Raw genomic sequence first — 21,028 nt, 5'->3', positions numbered from 1 at the left:
TATGACAAGCAGTAACATCCTTCTTTAGCTGCTTTTTTTTTTTGTTTGTTTGAAAACTATCAGGAAAAGGCAGTTTCAATGTGTCATGGTTAAATAGTGCCCACACCTATACCTGTGAGAAACTTACAGCTGGATGCCTCCAGGAACAACAGCTCTGCAAGAGGCTCTCTCCTCTTCCCACCAATTTCAATTTTTTCCTTGTACAACTGGAAAAGATGATCTTGGCCTATATGACTTCTTAATGGCTATTTAATTATTATTATGTTAATTAACTATTATTAAATTGACTAATTCAATCAAAGCTCAAAAAATTTCATTTTACTTCAATTGCTCAAAGATCAATAAAAAAGAATCTAGAAATAAATTAGTGCTTTTTAAAAAAAGTGCATTCTACATTTAAATGCTCTTTATAAGTTCCAGTAATTATCTAAGTCATAACACTTGAGCATGAGAAGTGCTGGCTTTCTCTCGTCTGAACCTTCTGTAACTACCCAGATTTGCAGAAACACCCTTAAATAAATGCTCTCCTCAGATTTTGTAGCAGTCTAAGCACAGACAGAAAAGGAAGTCCTCAACCCACCTTGTACTGATTTCACCAGTGGGTCAATGTCTACCTAGAGGTTAGCACCTAGAGCCTGTGGTTCTTGGCTGGAAAGACAAGGGTTAGGAAAAAGAAGCACACGAGAAATTCAAGGGACAAAAATCAGGTGCAAGAAAACTGAGGGAAAGAGATGACTGAAGTGTTTTGTTGTTTCAGCAAAGGAAGACACCTCCTCAAATGCACAGCAAAAAGTAAAAATTCAGTTGAATTAGCCTTTGGGTTTGAACAATCAACTTTTTTTAAGAAAGCAATGGCCTACTCTCTCATGTTACTTCTCTCTCTGCAAGTACTCCTCTACTAAAGCTTTTGAACTCACAGAGCATTTTCAATCAAATCTGACGAGGCCTTCATGATATCAAATTTTCTTAAAGCTTCAGAAAAATGTAACCTTGATAAGGCAAAGGGATCCAAATCCCTGAACTGAAGGACAGGCAGCAAAAACTTGCCTCTTTAGCCATTCTTGGAGTGAATTACACAAGCACAATTGTAATAACCCATGAACCAGCCTCTAGTTAGGTCCGAACAAGGTTCAGCACATTCTGCCTCTTGCCCACCTGGAAAGCAAGGATGTGGTAGGCAAGCTGGGATGTTTCGGGGTGGCAGAAGATGCTGGATATGCAACAACATGAAATCACTGCTTATGGAAAAAAATGCTTGCAGGCATTTCACAAGACTTTCCCTTACCTCTATTATTAATTTCCTCCCATATTGCCATGGGGCAAATTGGAAGTCAATACTTAAAACATTGCTGAACTTTGGGAGTAATTTCAGGACACATTAAGGTGTATTAACTCAAAGTTTTCATTTATACTGATAAAATGGTAGAAATCAAGGGACTTAGGAAAAGTAGGAAATGGAACAGCAAAATCACAGATTTCAGAAGAGCACAACTGTACTCAGAAGTAGCAGGTATTGCTATAGGAAGCAATGTTAAAAGTAGAAGGAATTAGAGAAAAAACAGCTATCTCTTAAGAAACTCATGTTAAGGGCAAAAGGACAAACCATTCTAGAGCTACTAAGCAGTACTAATGCAGGTCTCAGCTGAAGTGTCCATCCAGCTTCAGACACTGCTTTTTGAGAAAGAAGATGTGAACCAGATGGAGAGAACTGGGAAAAGAAGCATAAAGTCTGGTCAAGTAAGTTATGAGGAAAGAATGAACGAATTAGAATTGTCTAGTTTAAAGAGAAGAGAAAACCCTAATGACTGGCAGCCTAAGAGTCTTCAAACATATAAAAGATAACTGCAAAAGAAAGAGAGTACTCTGTGCTCTATTAAGCATCAATATGCTCAAATCACAGCCAAAGCGATCTAAACCAGATATGAGAAGGAGCTTTGTACTGATAAAATCAGTTAAATGTGAATCTAGAGCAATGGAGGTGTTTAAGGTGGATATAAACCACCGGTAGGGACATTTCATGTAAAGTCAGAGCTAACATTGTCTAGCAGAGGACAGCAGAAAGCAGTTCTGTCAGTCTCAACGAAACCCCAAAACAGAGTGGCACATCTTATGAGCTAAGAGGCTCCAGAACAGCCTTCAAGATATTCCAGCAGAAAACCAGCCCTGGATAAAACTGACTTGCAGAAACTGACTAGATGACACCTCAAAATACTTTTAAGCCTCATGTCCTATTTTTCTGCTTACCTGATGTTCACCTCGCTATGACATGAAATGTGGAACAGAAATGACTGAGAACTGCAAAAACAGCTGAAATGTATCTTCAGTGGGTAAAATGTAAGCAAATAGAGAGAACCTCTGAATCACAGGTGCTGGAAGAAGGAAATAGGTATACAGACTTTCTGCTTAAAATTAAAATAAAATTAATATTACTCTGGCTCTAGGCAGCTGTTGATGTTTGGGGAAATTAAATCTGTTCAGCAAATTTCATGATCTGTGTAACAAAAGGTCCATATAGACATTTTTCCCCCTCTTTTGTGGACAAACAAAACCCCCCTGTTATCTTTACCTCATTAACATCTTTCCATATCACCATTCTAGTGTATCAACCCTCTGAAAGATATAATAAGTTTTCTTTGACTTTTCCTTAGGATAACACTTTGGTACAGACATCTGTGCCCGTGCTCCTAAATTTGGGAATTTAGAAACAAAGCAACAGTAGTTGGCAAAGCAAAGGCTAGGCAAGGTCATCTAGAAGGATATGCTGAATCTCTGATCAAGAACACTCCTGAGCTACCTGATATGTTTCTAGAGCAACAGAAGATGCCTAGACACCAATCTGACTTCTTGTCAATGCAATCCAAAAGGAAGGCTCGTGTAAAAAACGTGGTTTTAAAGCCCATTAAAATGTAAAGATTTTAAAATACTAGTAGTCTCCTACTTCTGAAAAAAAGAAGTTACTGTTTAAACTTATACATGATAATCAAATAACAGTAAACCTTCATGCAGAAGATAAATAAACGTTTTTCAGAAGACCTCATGTTTCACCTCTACCCCTCCTCATTTGCAAAAAGAACCCCCCAAAAAATACAAACTTGCACATAAGACAAATGTTGTACCCTTCTATAATGGCTGCTACAAATGTATTTCTGCAATGAGGCAAATAATGAGCAACAACAAAAGGTACCAGTGTCTCTCTCAACTGTAGTGGAGAGAGGGCCTTAAATTGGTTCTGACAACTTTAGTTCATCCAGGAACTCCCCTGAGAGGATGAACTACATACTTACAGCCTACCATCTAGCAGAGAAAAATATAATTTATTTGTGAAAAATGTCCACATGTGCAAAATGATCTCACTAGCATGTCCCATTGTAGAAATCAGTTAATACAGAATGAATGAAGTTCAGCTACAATAGGGAAAAAACTCCCAGCAAACTACTTGAGGTCCCATGACAGAAGCTCCTAACAAGATCTAAGGAGACACTCCTGTAGGTAAATATTTAGATGTTTCAGACATAATTCTTTACAGTGAATTCTGAAACAATATTAGTATATTCTGATAACTCCTTATTTTACATTCTTTCCCAGTGCACAGGGAAAGCTGTGCACTCCCCTCATACTCAGTATAAAATTAATCATAATTAAGAAATTTTATGTGTCCATCCTGACAGCTCCCTTATGGACTAATGGAATAACACCAGCCTGTGTGAAAAATATCAGTTGATACAAAATCAAGAATGGCAAGAAGGACATGCAGAACAACCATCATAATTCAAGAATATCCCCCTCTGAGGACCAAATTCATACTAGATAGTATTGTTGTCTCTTTTTCCACCCCTCTTTTTTCTTTATTTTCATGGCTCAGATCTAATCTCTTAAAGGTGCTGGAAGACAATAAGTACAGTAAAATACTACCTGCAGTTCCTACGCCATAATTTTTGTCTGCATTCTGCTTTGGAGAAGTAAAGTGGAAGCCCTTGAACAAAACTCAGGTGGAGCTGCCCCCCAGCAGGGACTCATGAGGGACAATCCGGGGTCTCTCAATGGGGAATGCAGCTAAGGCACTGTGAGCTGTGAAGAAGGCATGACTTGGTACTCGGAAGCACAGCTGTGGGCACCACCCCAGGGCCCTAGAGAAACTTGGAAAAAAGATCAATCTTGCTTCCAGAAAAACAGAACTGTCAGCTGTAAAGGCTAAACGATGTAATTAGCTTGAATTACCTGTTTAAATAATTGCTTGAGTATGGGAGGTCTGGATAGTCCCAGCAATACCTTTTACTTTTCCCCTTCAAGCAGCAGTGCTTCCATCCAGGCTGCAGGAGATCACACCCAGGGCCCTGTGCTGCCCAGCTGCACTCCTTGTTTGACAGTCAGTCAGTCAGTTTGTGTGGCAGGTGCTGTCTGCAGTGCCTGGAGGCACGGTCTTGCCTCAGTGACACACAGGGGCTCCTGGCTCCCAGCCTGGACAGGAGCTGGCAGGTTGGTGAACTGCTGCCTGACGCTGTTTTATGAACACAGGACACCCTGGCAGTACCTTCCCTCTGCGAGAGGCAGCGGCTCTGGAATCCAGTCAGCTCAGTCAGAGGGGTGGGCAGGTGTGAGCCTTGCCTGCATCCACCCAGGAGGAGATGACAGTTCGTGTCCCTGTCCCGTTATAGAGCCCAATCCCTGAAGTGCACCATGATTTCTAGCTTTAAGTCAAGAGAGAAATGAATGAAAGGCTTCTCCTTTTGGATAAAGGCAGTTCAGACTAAGTCAAATGCTCAGTACAGCCATGTCCACTGGAGCTGTTGTGTGAAAATGATATAGAAATGTCCAGTGAAAAGCACTGGCTTGCCTGAGAGACCCTGAAAGATACCAGCAAAAAGTTATGCCAGATTTGGAAGAGCAACAGAAAAGCATGCAGAGAGATTATATCCCTTCATGTCAAATATTCTAAAACATAGATTCTGTATGAGTAGTTTACTTAAAGGTCTGCCTTGACCAATGCATTTCTGCTTTCTGCATTTCTGTATTCTCACAGAGTCACTGTAAGCCAAAGCATGGGGTAAAATCCAGTATCCTGCCATTTGTTAATGAACAGAATAGATTAGGATTTCATTTAAAAAACCCAGACAAGCGGAGGAGTGTCCAAATTGGGATTCTATCAGCCAAGGAGGAAGATTGGCTCCTACACCAAGAAAACTGAAAATGCAACAGACAGTGCAGTGAAGGTATACAGGAAGATACAGAAAGGAAAGACAATTATGCTTAAGGTTCAGATTATCACATAGGTCTTGACTGGAAAGGAATGTAAAATCTTTAAAGTATCTTCACTCAGGTGCATCACACCATATAGATTATTTACATTAAAACAGAACATAACCTCTGGGGAAATAAATCCATGCCAGGAATGGAAAATATTTGATGCAGGCATTCCTGCACTGTCAGAAGAAAAGATCACAGACCACAGAATTTTGAAATATTTTTATTTTCTGTGGGAGCCACTCCAAAAATCTGACCACTTAGTTTGCAAAGCCTAGTGGAATTATTTTGAAATTCCATATATGTCCTTTTGTCTCTGTAGTGAGCTAGAGTTAAGTGCTAACAACTTTTTCCTGTATTACAAATCTCAGTAGAATAATGTGGAAGTCTTGCATTCCTACACAAACCCCTAGAATTCCGTCCTCATTTCCTAAGATCCATCTCAGTCCCACACAGCCCTCAAATCTGCTTTTGCTATTTTACGAGACATGCTGCAGAGGACACCACATTTCCCCAGAGACACTACAATTTTGGAGCTAGCAAGAAAATTTTTAAAAAATTAAGTATATCCTTGAAGGACGTATGACAAAATGGATTAAAGCACTCTTACAGACTCAGAAAAACAGAAGAAAGGTGTTGTAAGCAGTTACAAAAGAGCTTGTGCTAGAATTTTCCTAATGGGAGTATGGAATAGAGCTGGGGGTAGCAGACACTGCTGCTTCTGTTTTAACTAAACATTCAGTCAACACTAAAGTATTTCATTTCCGAGTACTACACTCTAGTCAACACACGTTACCTGTGAAATTATTCTGCAGCAACCCACTTTCCAGTCTTATTTCTTTGCTATTTTTGAAAAAAAAAATAAATAAAAACAGAAAATCAACTCCCTTTAAGACTGCAGTTGCTTACAGATCTCCATCTTCCCCTCTTTGCACCATCCCTTCCCTTTGGTTCCTTGCCGTCATCCTGGCTGAGATCACCTGCTACAGACTCAACCCATCCACCTTTCACCTCCTCTTGGCTTTCCCTCCGTAGCCTCGGGCTACGCGGGCAGCCCCAGCGCACCCGGCACGCCCCTGACCCAGTTCTCACAGCGCATTTTGCTCCCTGGGGCAGCTCCACCTCACTCCACCCGAGCACCACCACACTGCTGAACACTGCTGAAAGCAGCTCGGGACAACCAAGCGAGCCAGACTCTCCAGTCCAACCAGTGCTTTATCACACTCCCTCCTTTCCACCCTGCCTGGCCAGCCGTCACCTGGGAGAGAACTCTTTGTCCCTTCACTAACACAGATTTCACTGACCTGGCCTTGAAAGTGAGAAGGAGTTACAACAGTTCTACCGTGATTCCTTGTCTCTGATATTGACACCTGAATAATTACAAACTATTGCAGACATGAATGTCATGTTTCCAAGTATGTTTTTCTCAGATGTGAAAGTGGGACCTAAACCAAAGTGTTTGTTAATAGCTGTAACCTGCTTGGCTTACGACATAAGCAGCTTTCTATCCAGCTGGTGATCACCCTTAATATGAAGATAACCAGTATTAGGTAAATTAGATCGCCACCATAGCCTGAGAAGTAATTTTCCTAATGCAAAAGTGACCAGTATCCATACATAAAGACCTGTTTCTGGCAGCTTTCGAGACATCCTTCCCTTTCAAAGCCTTGCATGTGTATACATTTTCTTGTTCCTTCCATCTCCTCCACGCAAGTGAATTCTCTTTTCAAAACTCAGAATGTTTCAATGCACTGCTAAATTCTTACCTACTCAGCCGTTTAAACACTGTTGTTTATGAGCTCTGCTAAATCATACATGTTGAACAACATGGACTGAAAGTCACAAGCTCCTATTCAGTTTTGCAATGATCTGTCAGAAAACGAGAATAGATAAAGCACAGGCGTGTCTGCTTGTTTTACCCATGGCTGAATGAGGCTAATAAAGAAACAAGACTCCAGCATTTGCTTCAAGTTAAGAAAAATATTCCTTTTTCCAATAGCACAGAAAGTAACACTAGTTAATTTGCCTCTATCATAAGTTTCAAGAAATTGTGTCAGAAGATTTATCATCAGACTTGGTAAACCCTTTTATCACCATAATCTCATAGATAAAGCTGTTTCCTATTCCGAAAGTATAGCTGGCAAATATGATTTATTACAGATGATTGATGCCCATCTCTGTTACCTCTGCTGAAATACTGCATTGCAAATCCTGCATGAATCCTGTGGAAAATGTCTCTTTTTTTTTGGCCACACATCTAAGTGGGGATGTAGCACAGCCAAGAATGCCACACACTGTGCAACAGTGATTAAATGCAGCCTTGAAATGCAGCCATAAACCAGGAAGATGCACAGGGCTGGAAAAAAGAAATAAGGAACAAGCAGCAAACAGTGGAGTCTGCAAAAAAATTATTGTTAGTCAACCATGGTGGTTACTTATTGAGAAGTGTCAGAGTGCAGAGATGTTTTGATTAGCTTCTCCAGCAAAAAATCACTCTATAAAAAAAGTAAACTAAAGAATCCTCAAACCATCCTCTGCAAGTTATTTCTGGCTATGGTTTAGAGGCATGACCCCTTTTGGATATCTGGTTAAAAACTGTTTAAAATCTTTCCACACTATTCAAGTAATTGTGTGTAGCCCTGAAAAATAAAATATTCTCATCATGTTTATATTAATCTCAAGGAAGAAGTGTTCAAAGCCCTGTAAAATGCCTGTGCATCAACCTCTGGCCTGAGCTTACACAAATTACCTGTCACAGAGTGAGAGGTTTGCATTTCTGTCTTTAAGCTGATGTCCTGAAATACAGCTCCAACGAGAATGCTGTTGCTGAGCAGGCAAGGTACTTGATCAGCAGGAGGTGAACTGAAATAACATGGCCCTTGTGAACAGGGGGAACACCAGGCAGACAACAACGATGAGTTTGGAACTGCTCCCCTTTGGATAAGACTGCTCTAAGGATGAAGAACTGATGCCTGAGTTAGGAACTGAGTTACGGGAGAACAATAACATTTAACATGAACTCAAGTTTCATCTGTAGATAGACTGATAGAACAGAAATATCCCATGAGAGATGACACCAAGGCACACTTCTCCATCCTGACTTAGTAGCATCAACTAGAACAAGAGGCAGGGCAACTGCTTTACACAATACCAATGACAAATCAATGATATTTGAAAAACTGGGCAACTTTGATAAAAATCCCTGTGAATAAAGGTACCCTCAATGGACACTGATCATACGTGTACCAAGAATTTTACAAGTAGAGACCAAAATAAAATGTCTTTATGTCAGAAAGTTTACGGACTAAACAAATTCCAGAGAAATGCAATGGTGAGGTACACACCATGGAGAAATGAGTTGGAGCAGAAGTAAACAGAGCAGTGCGAGCTCTGGGAATAATAAATCCTGTGTTTTTTATATGTGCCTCTGTTGGCTGACTTTGGTGTCAAATAAAGGAACACACTGACAGAAACTTCTTTCTTATTTGGGACATAGGTCAAATCTCCTTTCTGCTGCAGACTGTCCAGGTCACTGGAGGAATCAGTTCACACTGCAGCTTCTCTTATTTCAGCAGGGAAGGTGCTGGGCCTTTCTCCTGTGCCCAAAAGCCTACTTAAAGGAAAGAGTGGATGATACAAAAATGGTTCACAAGTTCACAAGCTGTTAAGGAGTTGACAGACAGATAGTATAGTATCGCTAAATAAGTTTTGTTTCTTTAGGATACCAGCCAAGATTTTATAATGCTACCATGCTGAAAGCTCAGCCTATGTAGGTAGGTTTTTTCCCCTCATGCAACACTCCTGTTCCCCAATCACATACATTTTGGACACCTATAAAGTGTTCGGCAGGGAATAAAAACAAATAGGCCTACCCAATGTTTTAAGAATCTGCATAACTTGCCATTGATTGAAATTTTGTTGCCTGTAGATGTTAACATCTTTGCAACAATATCACAAGCTTACAACACTGTTTCTCAGCAGCTACACATTGAAACACTCAAAAAAGCCCAAGTCTCTGATAATGATACAAAAAAAAAAAAAAAATAGATTGAAATAATGTTTCAATTTACTAAAATATACCCCTGTTATTCTCAGCCCACATGCAAGTATTCTAAAGGTCTTCAGTTACACTGAATCACAGATATAAAAACCTACTAATGATACCTTATTTCTGCAAATTTTAAAACGTTTTCTACCTATTGATAGGTAAAGCTAATTTTTACCTTCCGCCTTGCTTGATTTAATTATGCTGTGGTGAAACCATAAGGAAGTTAACACAAGATTTTCAAAAGCATAAATGAATGGATACTTTGGGTTGGGGACGAGATGGAAGCTGACAGAGCTCCATTTTTGTTCTGTCATGCTTGGTAATGCTGTCTTGTTTATTACTAGCAGAGTGTCTGTTGACTTTCATTCTTGTATAACCTCCAGAGATGGATTTCTAATGCAAAACCCACAGTGACTTCTTTACCTAATCAAAGAGGTGATGACAGGGCTTCACTTATAGAGAAAGACAGCAAAGAGAAGAGTTTTCTCTCATATCAATAGAAATTTGGCAAGAGGCAAGATGCTAATGAAGGGCAGAGAACAGCCTGTTGGGAAGGGACAGGTGAACTTGTGGGCTTGGGAAGACATTGTACACAGAGGGATGAGGAATGATCTTGCAGACATTACTTCACGCTGAAAACTGCTGCCGTTAACAATACATCCTCTGCTAGAGGACCAAGGGGCCAGCCTGCTCAGCTCCTCATCCTTATTGTAGACACATGGAGAAAAAACATGCTTCCTGAAGCCCTTCTTGATCCTGAATATCTTTGGCTCAAGACAGTCATCGTGTGCACCATTTTATTTCTTTACCTTTCACTGGTGAGCAAGAGATGCAAGGAGGTCAATTAATTCCTCTTCAGGGAGGTAATATATTACACCTCTTCTTGGACAAAAGGTTCAACCCAAGGTGAAGCCAGATTTTATTAAAGCTGCTCCTCAGTTCACAAAGCACAAGTCTCCTGTCTCAGGACACAACCTTGTAATTATTTTGCCAAGTCTTGCTAGTGCTCACAGAATATCCAACATTTCACACTACACACATCAACCTACCAGTCCCATTAATATGCATCTGAAAATAGACACAAATTATAGAATTGATATACTTTCTATCCCTTGAAAACAGATTTTAAGAAAAAGCTATTAGACTTGGCATATATCAACAGCATACTTATCACAGCATGAGAAATAAAAATACTAGCTTTTTTCTTCTAAAGGTGTTGGTTTTGGCAAACGCACATTTGTGATTTGGAATCTGTACTTCCTTCTTGGTTATGAGTAAGAAATAGATTTAAGAAGCAAAGGTTCTGAGTTTAACTTGAAAAGACACTGTTAAAACATGTATTGAGAGCCAAAAAATAATAACAGACAAGTTTTGCCCACGAGGCATTCTTCCCAGATCATTTGATAAAGTAATTTCTTATTTGCTAACCTGCGATAAAACTGGGCTGTACATAGAGAGAAATGAAAATCTGCTTTGTAACACCCCTTACTATTTATTTACCCACAGATGCACCAATCCACTACTTAAAGGCTTATTTCACAAAGAGGTTTCTTGTAACCTAAAGCAAGCGGGAAGGAACCAAGGATAAGGCCCACAGGGGAAGGTGATTGCGATTAGAAGAGAGGAAAAGGGATGGAGACTGCATCCAAACAGTATGAACAGGGTTTTTTTCCTTTCTGATCAAAACAGAACAATCAAAAGCCAAGAAGCTTTTCCCCTTCAAGATTAACATATCCTGATATCTGATAGAACCTCCCAGACAATCTTACCACCCACATATGCACACAAAAAACCTGTTTATGTAACAGTGATGCAAGGAAAATATTGCACAGAGGAGCAATTTTAAAGCAACCTTTTATAAAGAAGAGATGACTTCAGGAGAGTTGCAGCCACACATTTGTGTGCCAGAGACAAAGCAGAATGTTCCCTGTGAGCATGACTGATGTCAAGAGATTGATGGAAGTTCAAAAGCCCAAACCCAGAAACTTGCATGAATACAATCTCAAAAAGAAGGGCAAACATGATTTTTCAAATGCTTTCCTGAACCATGAAATGCCTTAAAAACAATCTTGTTCACTTTGAATTGTTTTGTAGTTTGGTGTTGGGATCTGTGCAGCACCTGAAGTTTTGAGGTTGGTCAGCAGGAGATATATTTGATCAGATCACAGGGCTGGGATTCTTTCAGGGAACAGCTGACAATGAGGTACAATGTGACAGCCACAGGTGGTCTTAAATTTATTTCTCAAGTTATATTCCCTGACCTCCAAGGTCTCATGTAAATCACTACAGTCACTAACACATGGCTGCTAGGACTGGGTGGAAACATCTGTGCCCTGCTCTCTCCAGGCAGCAGTGTGGCTGATCTTAACAGATCTCCCCCACAACAGTGTGCATAAGAACTTGGCTGCAGCTTACCTTTACCTGCAGGAAGTGCAACCTGGTGATGACAGAGGAACTAATGTCCCTTTAAGAAGACAAACAGAGTTTTGTGGAAACACAAGAAATGGGCAGAAAATGGAAATTCAGAGCTAGATTGAGGGATTCTCCTGCAGAACAGCCCCGGGAAGCTCAAGAACATACAAATTGGCTGCTGTGATTCCAGATGAAGGCTGACAGCTTTGGACTGTGAAGTCTCAGATAGCTACGTGTGAGTCACAGGGAGAGATGCATGGCAGCTCTTCAGGCCTTATGAATCAGCAGGAGCAACAGGGAAGCAGAAACTCAAATGTAAATGCCTGGAGGAAGCAGAGTGCAGCATTATCTCAGCTGAAATGGCTACAAGCCTCAGCTCCGCATTTCAAATTTGTCTTTCCAAAATTCTTTTTTACGTGAATAAATCCTCACATCTTGGTAGGCTGATGGAGAAGACCAAATTTTTTGGAAGAAATGACAGAGCACATGCCTGTGCTTGATCGAATGAAGGAAGGCAAGGATACAGCTGAATGGCTTCCAAAAAATCCCTGAGATCATCAGTAGAACAGATAAGGTATTGTTGTGTTACATCTACACTGGGTGTTCTAGAAATTCAAAATACTTTAGGTGGGAGAAAGACACCTGGCCAGAACAGGTTAAATGTTACTTTGTTCTGAAGACATGGGTGTACATAGATAGCATTTACCCCGGAAATTCAGCTCTTCATCTCACAGTTTTGTACTAAAGGTATCTCGCAGAACGTTCTAGTCATCTGTCTGAATTCATATATCCTTAACTGTAAAACACTCCAGTTCCTCCTCAGTCTGGCACACAACACTGCCAGTCCTGTTGCCTGCTCTTCTCCTTAAATGACGTTTTTCTTCCCAATTCAATACCCATGCCACAATGACAACTCTCAGACAATAGAGAGCAACCCTCACAAAATTGCTGGCTGGGTTGCTTTCTTAAAGTATTTTCTGTGGAAAAAAATTAGCTGCCAGGAATGGCAGGAATTCTCTGGCTGTGCCACTGGTCATTGTAGGCAAATTTAATTTCCTGCTTTGCTGGTTAATGCCACAAGTCCTACCCACAACAAAAGTTACTTTTCTTTAAAAAGAAAGTAAAAACCAATAATCCACAAGAGAATTCATATGTCTACGTTGGCAGAAGAAACAGACCTGCATATCATGATAAATTAGGATCTTTATGGTTGTCCTGTACCCTATAAGCCAGGATTAGAAACGCCACTGCACACATGCAAAGAGCAAGCTGTGAGAGAGGCAGCACGATGCTAAACAATTTTCTGGTGAAAAGTCAGATTTTATAGAAACTGTGGGAACATAACAGAAGATTGTTGAGGAGAATTATAAACATGCTGAAGTGATTGCAGCTGAGGTGTAGAAAAACACATGTATCATACCAATTGTTGCTTAGCTTTGTGTGTTGGCTAAGTCCAGTGTCTGCGTTTCAATAACACTGGCCTGAGATAGACTTACAGGCACTCTATCAAACACACTTGAGATTCCTTCCCTGCTGTGGGAAAGATTGAAGCAGGGAAGTAATCTACACCTGTGAGAACCCCTGAAATACAGGTGAAAACAGCAGGTTCAGAGATCCTCTAGCATGGACCAAGCAAGAACTGAGCTCTGTGGTGTCCCTGCTCATGTGGCTCTGCCCAGGCGCTGCTTTGGGGATCCCTATTTTGACAAGGTAATGAAAATAAAATAACTCTTTTCATTTCATTCAGTGTTCTGTGGTCATCCCTGGGTCCTGTACATGCCAGCTCACACAGAGACCCAAACAGGCCCTAAGCAGCCATAATCTTATCATTCTGCTAGTTATTGATGAACTTGCTTCTGCAATGGAACACTTCCAGCTACATCGCTCGCTGACATTGCAGGTAGAAGACACATTTTACCTTTCTTGCTTCTGTAAGGCAGACCACCACTTACAGCTTGCACAGGCAATTAATTCTCATGCTGAAGGGATGTAAATAGGCAGGCAATGGGACTAGTCACGCCACGGCTTTCTATTACTAATTACCTCTGTTGAGCATGAATAAGCTGCTTGCCAGATAGCTACTCACAGAAGCCTGACTGGGGTTCTGCATCAGTTTAATCCATTTTTGGATCACTGCTGCTGACTCACCACAGAAATGCTGCCTCCTTGCACTGAAAGGTCACAGACTCACTTTGACTGGATGGTCTCTGTTTCATCTTCATATTTAAAGGCAGCTCAAAACCAAATTCCCAGCAGGGTGCTCAGGGTTTTGCCCAGCTGAGCCCTGAAAGGCTCCATACGTCCCATTGCTGTTACCCATACCTTGAGTCCCACTCCCCGTCTACATATATGAAACCTCTCCAGCCTGCAGGCAAAGTATGAACCACTCACCACCACCCCTTGAGTCCAGTGATCCAGTCAGTTATTAGCCCATATAGTAGTCTGCCCATCGAGACCCTAATGTCCCAAGTAGCACATGAGGGTGGTGTGGCCAACGTCAAGGTGGTGACATCCATTACTCACCTCTTATACACAAATCTAGTCACCTCAGCATGGAAGATAGTCAGTCAAAAATCACCTTTCTCCCTATGCTCCCAGAAGCAACCTTTGCTAGAAATGATCTGTCTTTTGAAGACAGGTGAAATATTTGTCTTATCAGGGATCTTTGACACGTGGGAGCTTTCAAAAGCTGACAGTGAGTGATATCACTGTGATATCAGCCAGCACACTGATCAGGAGTGCTTCCCTCCTGATCCCACACCCTTTTATAGGTTGTGATTTCTCAAGAGATCCATGACTGAACCTTCTTTCACTGCTGGTAGTTTGACAACACAGAGGCTTGGAAGACTTTGATGATGAAAAGTGAGGCAAAGAAAGCACAGAGTACACCTTACCTGCATCTGTGGTCACTAAGTCATTCACCCCAGTTGTTGATGGGACATGTTTTCCTTGTTTATTATCTACTACTAATGTAGCAGTGAAAGCTGTTCTTGCTTCCCTTGGTATTCCCTGCAAATGTTGACTCCAGGAGATCTTTGGCTTTCCTAACGCCATCCCTACATGCCCCCAGAATGTTTCAAAATTCCTCTTTCAAAGGCCACTCCCGTTTCTATCTCTTGTATAGTGCTTATTTTTGCACTGGAGCTCAGTCATGGGTTATGTGTGTAGTTAAGCCAGCCTCCCAATACATTTACTTGCTTCATGAGTAGAAGGATGAGCTGTTACTGTGCTAAGAGGAGGCTGACCTTGAAGACCTGACAAGCTGAATCTTTCAAGCCAAAGTAAATTTCTCTCTGCTATTTCTGTCAGGGCTTTACCTTCCAAAATTTAATTACCTGAATTTAGAGATTTCCAGGCGTTAAGAAGGTAATGACTCCAGACCAACCTTACATATTGAGCTATGTGAAAAATTGCAGCCTTGCATGCAAAGTCTCATGCAACACACTCACAGCATTGCTACAAGAGTCAGAGACTGCTACATGTGCCCACACAGTGGTGACACCTCGGCTGCAGAAAGATGTCCCCAGTGTTTCCTGCTTCCAATGCATTGAGCTCATCACATAGCAGGGCAGATGACAGAAACAAGGGCGTGGATCCAAGACCTGTGATTATTAGCTGAGAGTGCAGGTGCAAAGCAACACTTTTCTCAGGCTTGAAACCAAGGAGAAAAGAAGGCAGGAACTGAGGATGAGAAGGTCCTACCTATGGTGCAGCTGAAGAAACAGGTACAGTAATTGGCAGAGAATTTTACTGAAAACCAAATTTCAATTTTTTTCCTGACGTCACTATAGCTACGAAACCCAGAGGGCAAATGGGAACTGCACTTTCCATGAACACATGCACAATGGAAACCATCCAAAATCCTGAGCTGCTGGAAGTTCCCTTTCAGTTTGTTTTTACCCAAACCAGTATCAAAATATGAAGATATTTCAGAAAAAAGCTATTATGTTGGTAGACCATTATGGCACAACTGATGCTGCAAACAGAGCAAAGAAATTACAGGCAGCCTTTACAACATGCAAGAAAGTTACTCCTATGGAGAACAGTTGCATGGCATATTCCATTCCTCTCCTTCTAAACAATCAATGCTTAAGATCTTTATTAGGGAGTAAATGATATTGTAGAGCAGAAAGGGGAGGAGGAAAACTGGAAGAGCCAAGAGCATGGAAGGGACTGAGATTGGATGCTGGAGTATTGAACCAAATAGCTAAGTAGAACAGCTGGGAGGAGGTTCAGATATCACAGGACAGAGGTTAAACATAAACAGTTTCTGAATTTTAGAGCCTCCAAATGTTGGAGACTATCACATTTTCAGGCCATCAGATAAGTGGGGCAGATCCTGCTGGGTTTGGTCTCATCCCAGGCTCTTTTTTGCTTTCAGACAGGAGCTTGAAAGTCCTGGAAAAGGTTATAGTCTTGTTGACTACACGTTTCTTCCAAGCCACTGCCATTCTCAGTGCAGAACATCAAAATAATGAGTTTGCAAAATAGCTTTATAATGTCTTGGAGGTTAAGGCATCCAAGGAAATAATCTATTGAAGAAATGGAACTGTTGCATGTGTTTTATAGGAAAAATGTTTCCACTAGACATACACATTTATTGTTTTAAAAATCCAATGTCCCCTATTACTGGTACCCAATTAACAGCAATAAAACAGCAATGAAACCATCACTAGGAAAATACCTTCTCCTGGCCAATACAGTTAGCTAAATAAATAGGTTAGCTACTGAACTGTGCTTTGAGTAAAGGCAAGTCCAGACTATGGATTCTGGAAGAACACAAAGCATCTGCCTCTGGTAGAAGCACTAACAAAGTAGAAGACATGGTCTGCAACCCACATCCCAAAGTTTAGGACTTACTGTGGCCCAGCTTCCAAAGGCTACCTGGAGGCAGCATGGCTGTGGGGACGTGGTTAAGCCTGATGTCCACTAGTACATGGAGAGTCTGTGCTACCAGCCAGAATTGAGTGAATCAGACTTAAAACAATCACAGAAGCTATCTGAACAAGCCATCCCACCCCAAAGCAGTCTAGCACTTCCCCAAAAGCAGCAGCTTCTCTTCTGGTAGGATGCTTCACTGCTTCTTTATCACTCAGCTACCTCCTCTCTGTCCTTTGTATGCCATAGATTGCTGGAAGCAAAGAGAGCCTCCCTGCTCCCCCACATTTGATCATCCCTAATTACCTTTCCCAACCCATTAAACAAAATCCTTTCTTTAGAAAGCCGGGGGGAGATAGGGGGGGGTTGTGGTATCAGAATTGCTTCTCTATTTCTGTCAAGCACACACAGACACACAAAATGTTCTTACATCATTAAGATTCAAAACACATTGTTCTTGAGCAAGTGCTTTCAAAAGCAATGTTTCCAAAGCCAGCATTTCCTGAAGCCAGTGCTTCCTGTGGGCTCCCTTGGAAAAAAAGGGTATATAGAGCTGATTTCTGCAAAGCCTGATGTTCCAGCCAGCCAATTGTGTAAAACTATTGCTATAGGCTTAGAAGCCTTCACTGTGCCATTCTCTCACCGCAGTCTCTGCATTAGTTGCCTCTCTCAAGCCACAGCATCTCTCCCTCTTCTGCTCCTTGCAAAGTAGCACGGCCATAACTGAGCCCAAGAGTTTCGGAACTATCATCAGTCTTAGGTTCTAGAACCAGCATCAGCAGTCACATCCCCTGAATATACTAGCACTATATTTCTGCTATATAAAGTGTTCAATGGTCAATTAATTTACCGCATGGGCAGTAAAGTACATAAACGTGTGTCAGAGTGTTGCGGGAAATAGGGGCAAGGTGGCTAAAGAGCAGAAGAGGAAGAAGGGAGAATGACTGGAGTTAAGGGAAACCTGGGTCTGGCTCTTGCACAGGCTTCTGTGTGCACCCAGCTGCCGTATTCCCTGCTTCTCAGATCCCAGCTTGTAAAGCGGGAAGCACAGCCCAGGAAGGGGTTGCAAATACAAACGCGCGGAGGGCTGTGTGGAGCCACACACCTCCAGCAGCGAGGCTCATAAACAATGCAGGGAGGAAGGAACAGTATCTGTTCCTGTAAAATAGCATCAAGCACTGAACAGGGTGAGGCAGCTGGGGCGGGGAAACAGACCAGACAGGAATGGGGAGATTCCTGCCAGGAATGAGATTCCTGGTTCATTCAGGACTCTTGTCTGCTATTGTTTCCTTCTTTCCCAATCTGTGTTTGGAGCAGAAAGAAAGGGGAAATGGTGTGTAATTCAGAGCACAGTGCTCGACCTGGACTTACCAAATCTGTCTTTGATAAGCCTCCTGAACTTTCTAAGCCTTCACTTCCTCACCACTTCCCTCAGCCATGGATGGTATTTACAAGTGGCTCAGTGCTACTGTCAGGTGTCACACAGCAGGGTAACACACCTTCTCCTCCAACCATGTGGCGCTTGTAAGACTTCACTAATCTTGAAGATCCACCTACTAATATTTCCCTCATTTTTTTGCCACCCCTTTCAGGCCAATTTTTTTTTTTTTTTTTTGGCTCATTCTCAGTAATATTATTCATTACTTCTCTAGCTGTTTACTTTACTTCTCTTTTTTATTAAGGAGGAAATCCTAGTAATGCCCTCCTGGGATTTCAAAATCACTCATTTCAGTTGACAGTAACTGAATGGCAAAGCTTAGCCCTTGAAATCTGTCACAAATGGAAAGCAAAGATTTAGAACACCGTTGTGGCAAACAGCTAATGTATAAAATGATGAGGAGGTGTATGTGATATGTATAAAAGGATACTGAATTAGGTTTCTGGAAGCGAATCCAAGAAAGGCCTTTTTCAGTCATTGCGCAAGACTTTTTGCTTTCCTCATCCAACACAAGCCAGTGATTGGGAAACACTCGTACCAGGGGAGACACCTAAAGCCAGACAACCATTAAGCATGACACTGGGCGTGCCTTCATTAGAGTGCTAAGGTGTGTTAGGGCCCCATTAAGAGAAAGATAAAAGATAGCAGTTTATTTGTAAAACAGCGGAGCCCTCACCACAGTCCTTGTCTAAAGCTTCCAACAGGGATAGTCAGGTGAATGCTCAGGCTCCACAAGCAACCTCCTCCATCCCCCTCTCACCACCACACCGTGCTGTAAAGCCAGCCTTCTTCGAGTCACTACAAGACTTTCTCCTAATGATCACATAAAGATCCCGAATTAGGACACTGCAAGACAGACAGTAAGCTCCCAGTCAAAGCAGGTATCGCAGACAGACAACCTTTAAGACTTTGGCTCTTTTGGTAAAAGTATACTGTTAGATTTGTCATTCATCCTTTAGGATGTTACATGCCAACAGTTCTACAAAATACTCAGGTATGTGAGAAGTGCTGCTTCAAAGAGAACAGCTTGAGAAAATAGAAAGTAAACTGACTTGGATTTTAAGCAGTACTAGGTTGGAGAGCAGGCATCAGTAAAGTGCAGGGATCAGCTAAACCAACCCTGCAGAAATGTAAACATCAAGAAAAGACAGCTTCCTCTGCCTACATATTTTTATTGTTATACTTGTACAGCAACAAATTGAACTTTAAAAATTACTCCACACACACTTGAAGTTGAAAAAACAGCCCTCCACTAGTGATTAATACATTGCAAAGTCAACTCCACCACTGGTTAAGCTTTAGAAGGAAGCTACTACATGTGTTTGATATGAACTAGAGGCTGTCAGTCCACAGGACCGACAGCATTTGCATGAGCATTCCCAACTCTCTCTTGCAGTTTAGGAGAGACAAAAGCTGTGTTAGGTCCCATGATTACAAAACTTAAACAGAAGCCTAATCCATACAAGCTGTTCAATGGACACTAAGACGGTTATAAATCTAGCTTAATAAGTAATGTTGCAACTACCTATTTGTTTTCAATATTGAGGCAATTAGGGTAAACAATTAAACCTTACCTTCATTCCTTTAGTGATTCCATTTTTCTTAAATATTCCACTTTTTAAGAGGTTATTCTGTTTCTGATGATGATGATGTAGATGTCCATTGCAGACAGCACTGGGATTAGCCATCTGTTTAAATTAGTCAGATTCTCAGTCCTTAAGGGTGTCTCAGGTCTCTCTACAGTAAAAAAGACAGTGGGTTGAGAAGATAAAGTTCTTGGTTAAGGCCTGAAAGGTATCCAACTGGTCTGTCAGGATTTTCCAGGATGAGAGGAGGAACTATCTTTTGCAATATCTTTGAAACGTAAAACTTTCTTCCATACAGCTTCAGCCCCAGCAAGCTAGAATGAGAAATACATAGCAGGAGGTGTGCTCTTAAAATCTCTGAAAAATACTGCTCATCGCTGGGTCTTGCATGAACACGGCTTCTGTGAGTCAACAAGACTGCTGCAGCTATCAAGAAGTGGGTGGATTCAGAGGCGGAGACACTTAAACATATATTACCTCTTAAATACCTCCCAGGGAGAAACCTGGTTTCTTTTCTCCGAATTACACTCAGTGTAGAGCGATGTCACTCACATATAAACTGCCAAAATGTTTTGAAAATTTTAACAGAGTAATCTGTACAATTACATGCTTCATCTTGCTAAGAGCGTATTAGCTGAAAACAAGTAGTATTGCCCTGAGTAAAGCAGAAACATTTCTTTTAGTCTTTTCTTATATAAGTAGCACGACAGACACAACATTAACCCTGCAAAGAAATGGAAAGCATTTTGTCACTAAAATGAGAATTTATCTAGAGCTAGATCCTACAGACACGTGCACAAGTACTCACTGGAGTGAGCTGTCCTTTTAAACTCAGTTTGGCCAGCAGCAGGGGAAATGGTATGCAAGGAATGGTATTGCAATGAATGAGAAATGGAGTTTTATAAAGTTGATTAATTTAGTTTTAAAACAAGTCTGGCTTTAATCATATGTAAAACTACTAAGGAGGACTAACATACAGCCTTTCTTTTAAGAAAAAAGATTTTTAATTGTGAAAATTAATATATGGTCTTTGCTGAATCAAATTCTCATGCTTCAGATTTTAGTGACAAAAAGTAAAAGTAGAAGCATCTCTGGTAGCATTTCATAGAATCCCTTTATATCAAAATAATTAAAGTTAGTGTGGAGACAGATTAAAGGAAAGCTGTGTTATAATATCAATTTTGAAAAACAGTTAGGATGAAAGACTGGGATAATAAAAGTACTTGAAGTTCTTTAATTAGAAAAAATTGCTAAGCCATCCTAGCAATGAAATGTAAGTAATATACAGAAAGAGCAGCCTAGAACTTGAGTATGTGGAATGCAGGAGATGAAATGTTACATGAACCACTGTGAAAATACACAGGGGAACTCACTGTGTTGGTTTTGAAAACTTATCTCAGACACATAGCATATTAAATTGCTAAA

At 41.1% G+C, this 21,028-nt stretch overlaps 1 protein-coding gene across 1 annotated transcript in view; it reads right to left on the bottom strand.

Annotated features, from left to right (window-relative positions):
• The window catches only part of SPTLC3 (serine palmitoyltransferase long chain base subunit 3), an 80,069-nt gene extending 60,364 nt beyond the window's left edge, over positions 1 to 19,705 (bottom strand). The window contains exon 1 of the mRNA XM_069008998.1: positions 19,592 to 19,705. Within this exon, the coding sequence (XP_068865099.1) occupies positions 19,592 to 19,705 (114 nt within the window). The remainder of the gene's footprint in view (positions 1 to 19,591) is intronic.
• Positions 19,706 to 21,028: the final 1,323 nt, after the last annotated feature.

The sequence above is a fragment of the Aphelocoma coerulescens genome, chromosome 3 (assembly GCF_041296385.1).
Source record: "Aphelocoma coerulescens isolate FSJ_1873_10779 chromosome 3, UR_Acoe_1.0, whole genome shotgun sequence".
Classification (NCBI taxonomy): Eukaryota; Metazoa; Chordata; class Aves; order Passeriformes; family Corvidae; genus Aphelocoma; species Aphelocoma coerulescens.
This window is presented reverse-complemented; position numbering and strand designations above follow the sequence as displayed.